The 4,165-nt window shown below is 43.9% G+C and overlaps 1 protein-coding gene across 1 annotated transcript in view; it reads left to right on the forward strand.

Moving 5' to 3' along the window:
* Positions 1 to 3,133: 3,133 nt before the first annotated feature.
* Positions 3,134 to 4,165, forward strand: part of AACS (acetoacetyl-CoA synthetase) — a gene marked incomplete at its 5' end in the record, with an annotated part of 41,814 nt that continues 40,782 nt past the window's right edge. Inside the window, one exon of the mRNA XM_010293691.1 lies at positions 3,134 to 3,237. Within this exon, the coding sequence (XP_010291993.1) occupies positions 3,134 to 3,237 (104 nt within the window). The remainder of the gene's footprint in view (positions 3,238 to 4,165) is intronic.

Below are 4,165 nucleotides of genomic sequence, written 5' to 3' on the forward strand. Positions count from 1 at the left end.
GCCTTACTGCGGGCCCGCGGCAGCACTGCGGGCCGTCCGTCTGCCCCCACCCTAGGGAGGGGGGGCGAGGTGCTCACGGGGCGCCCGGGCACCCCCGGGGCGAAGTGGTCCAGGCTGCGGGCGTGATGCTCGGCCTCCTGTAGAGGCCTCCGGCGCAGCATCTCGCTTAGCCTGAAGCTACGCGCCGCTGGGAAATGCGGACAGCTTTACCTGTCACTGGTGTTGCCAGGTGTCAGCCCAGGCAGTGTCGGCGTTGGTGCCCGCTGTGCGCTCCTGAGAGCTCGGGTGCAGAGCCGAGGTCCCACTGCAGGGATTTCCTGGGGGAACAGGGTGCTGAAATGACTTGGTGTTTTAAGACGGGGTGGGGAGGGAGAATCGCTGCTGTCATGGCTATGAGGTTAAAGTAAGCTTTAATATGATGCTTTAACAACACTTGTGTGTGAGGTTTGAGTGGAGGCCATGCTTGCAGTCTCATGTTTCACTTTGAAGAGTGTGTCTTTGTAATTTTTAAGTATGCTGGGAGGTAAAAGGTGATGTTTAAGTTGATTCAATGGTAGAAGCCAAGGTGGGTTTTTTTGCTGAGCATCTGCCTGAGCTCTTTAACTTCAAGCTCTGCTCATTCAGGAATATCTGTATGGCTGTGAATAGGTATGCAGTCCTCTGACTTAAAAACAACTTGTCAATTTTGAGTTTAACCCTGCTTTGAGTAGGGAGTTGGACCTCCAGAGGTGTCTTTCAACTCAGGTTGTTCTGTTTGTCAGTGACTGCTACCTGCAGGTGCTGTCTCTAGAGTGTCAGGAGTTGGTGGTGCTGGTTGTGTGGGCTCATTCACATCATGAACTAGGTGGACTTCAGTGCATGTGGGGGCCAAACCCTCCAGTTCTGACTTGTTTTATGCTGCCCATTCTCCCTGAGTATTTGGAGACCAAGTTGCTTGTTTAGCTTTCCTTTAATCATCTGCTTGATGGGGGATGGAGGGAGCAGTTTTGGCAAGTGGCCTGACAAGTTTGTCAGTCCAGTATAAATGTCTGTGGCACAAGCAGAGACATTCTGGAGTAGTAGCAATGTATCTAGTCCTTCTAGCAGTTCATGTCTAGAAAACTATTGTGCATCCTGATTGGGAACTTAATATGTGGGCAAGCCAGGTCATTAGTTTGACTGCTCAGGGATTTCACATTTGAACCCAAATGTGTAGTGTCTCTCTCACCTGCTACATAGGAAGTAAGTTACTACAGGATTTTAGTGAGCTCCTGAGTAGAAGTGTCATGTAACTCATACTTACATGATTAAGTCTCAGTGTGGTTTCAGATGGGCTGCCCATGTTTATGGCTGTAACAACTAGAACTTTTTTCACCCTGTTTTGAAGTGGCTATCTCCAGTTAAAAGTGGATTCCTGTGTAAATATAGAAACCTTTGTCAACTTCCATTAGACTTGAACTTATGTTCATTGGTCTGTGTGCTATTGAACAACAAAGAATGGATTCTTTATGTAGCATCAAGATGTGGACTAACTGAGGAGAGCTCAGGGCAATATCACCCTTTAAACAGCGTGGTTCTGTCCAAGCCTGAAAATATTGACATGCAATGTTTAATTGCTGAATAACAGGTCTGTGCCTCAAAGAACTTGCATGCTAAAGCTTATTTGGGGACAAACTGTGTAGACAGAACAAACTGTTCATATTGTAGGAAATCAAATTAGTGGTGACTTGTAGCTTTTTGCAGTTATCAAATGACTCGGAGCATGTGCTACAATTGGTTTTTGAAGGAGGAGGTGGGAGTTAGAGCTTTTCTTTGGTAAAGTCTTATTGCCACACCAGCTGATGTGCAGTGTACAGAATAGGGAAGAGTGGGTGGAATGTTTAAAAAAGAAGTACAAGTCTGAGGCAATATGTAGGCAAAAGTTCAGTTATGGAGAAGTCTTTGCCTTTGCTTCTACTATATCAGTAATACCTAGAGAGTAATCTCACATTCATAGAAAAGATTGAGTGGAATAAGATGTGGAAGGGACAGACTGCGTGGGGAAACAGCTGTAGTGATCAAGTGTGAGTAACAGTGATGGTTTTGAATGATTTTTTTCTCTTATAAAGCTGGAAGATGTCTTCCTTGTAAGAAGAGAATGCAAAGATGACTTCTTCAGAAGTCATCAGCTGGGTAACAGGATGACAAACCAAAGATAATTGGAGAAAATGACTTCAAGTGCTTAGCTGAAAGTATCAAATAGGAAACACAGTTGGCAGAGCAGGAAACTGTTACTACTGTCACTGATGGCAGATATTCATGTTTATTTTGTCTGTTGGCACAGCTTCAGACAGCATGGACATGACTTGAGAATGTCATTGTAAGCCAATCATGAGAAATCGGTGTCAGTTATTCATACCTAAAACTGTTTTAAATACTGAATTTCAGGTTTGAATTGTGAGTTTTTGGTACACATTCTTCACATTACACAATTGTGAGACAGATGAAGTAACTCCTCATTTCCATTTTTTAATGCCAGGTTGTGGTTTTAATGTATAGCTAGTGAACGCCTTTTCATACTAAAACACCATGAATGAAGTGAAACAAGCTGCAACCTGTCAGATCCCTTATTTATTGAGGAATAATGCATGCTGCTTTTGTAGCAGTGCTGTTGATACTGAGTTAGATAATGAGTGCATCTAATAGCCCTGTCACCATGCTATCAGAGGCCTTTGGTCCTGGAGTAGAACCATACAGCAAATGTCTCTTGTCAGGAAGACTTGTTTATCTTTTCCTGTATAAAACCACCATGTTAGGGAGTAGAAGTGTCAGCAATCAGGACTCTGTCCTGCTGTCCAATCTTCAGTTTCACTGGTTGCAGGGAGGGAGGGTAGATGTTGCACAGACTTCTTAGGAAAGGTCCCTATCTCTGTGGTGGCAAGTGGCTTCTAACATGGGTGAAATGATGCCATCTGCTCAGGTGTTCAAGTAGGCTATTTCTGTTGATGCCACAGTAACTTGCCTTGAACAGAGAAGTGACCTGCTCTGTGTGATCAGTTTTATCTTACCGGTTGTTTTAGCCATGAATGTTCTTTACCTGGGCTATCCCTAATTGTAGTTTGTCTGAATTCCTGTAATTCTCTGCATAATCATAATAGATATCTATTACTTCTAGCCAACTACAATGACTTATACCAGTGGTCAGTGGAATCCTACTCGGACTTCTGGGCAGAATTCTGGAAGTACAGTAACATCATATGTTCTCGCCTGTATGATGAGGTAAGTCAGTATTTATCTTAAACAGGCAAGTGCTACACAAAGGGGAGAGAAACCAGTTTTACGACGAGTCTTTTGACCTGTTCCTGGAACCATTGCAAGTGATATGAAGAATCCATCAAGTGTATAGTCCTGAATTTCCTTGTGTGGTGGATGGTGGTGTTCTGTTGCTGATACGCTTTAAGGCAGTGAAATCCTCAGGTTCTGTTGTCCTAAACAATTCTGATGTAGTGTCATTGTGGTTGTGTGTTCTTACATACCTTGACAGTCCTGCCTGCTTGTGAGGAGTCTACCAATATACCGCCTTCTGCTTTAGGATATGCTGGTAGAATATCATCTTGATTTTGTAAATGCTGGCATACAGTCAAGTTCATGTTTATGTTCCCTGAGTCAGCTTACATGATAAGCACACTTATTCTACTCCAGTTTTGTAGAACTGGTTATGGAAGTATCTGCAATTGGATGTAGGCTTGAAATATCTCTGAGGGAATGGTAGTGGTTGAACACAGTCACAGGTGGAATACCAGACTGCCACAGTGGTGCTTTGAGATAAAGGTGACTTTGGAGCTCTTGCAAATGGAAGGCAAAGCTGGAGCCTGTGTACAGTCCTCATGTGGGATATCAACATCACCCTGTGGTTTTCCATCTGAGGAAGATGGACTAATTACTTCAAAAGCTTGATGCAGAGGAACTGTCCTGGGACTTAGTAGAGAGGACTGGACTTGTACCTTAATCCCTGGAGGCCATCTGTTCCAAGAACACTCAGGGTACTGGCAGTTCTGCGGAGGGAACTGGTAAGTTTCTTTTGCCTTTTCCTGTCTTACGAATTTCTGTACTGCATGCTATGATAGATCAAGTGGTTCCTCCTGACATGAAGCTGCATGCTTAGGTGTCTTAATGTGACCTACCCTTTAGAAGACTGAATTCAGCA

Source organism: Phaethon lepturus, unplaced genomic scaffold (genome assembly GCF_000687285.1).
Source record: "Phaethon lepturus isolate BGI_N335 unplaced genomic scaffold, ASM68728v1 scaffold38838, whole genome shotgun sequence".
In the NCBI taxonomy this organism is placed as follows: Eukaryota; Metazoa; Chordata; class Aves; order Phaethontiformes; family Phaethontidae; genus Phaethon; species Phaethon lepturus.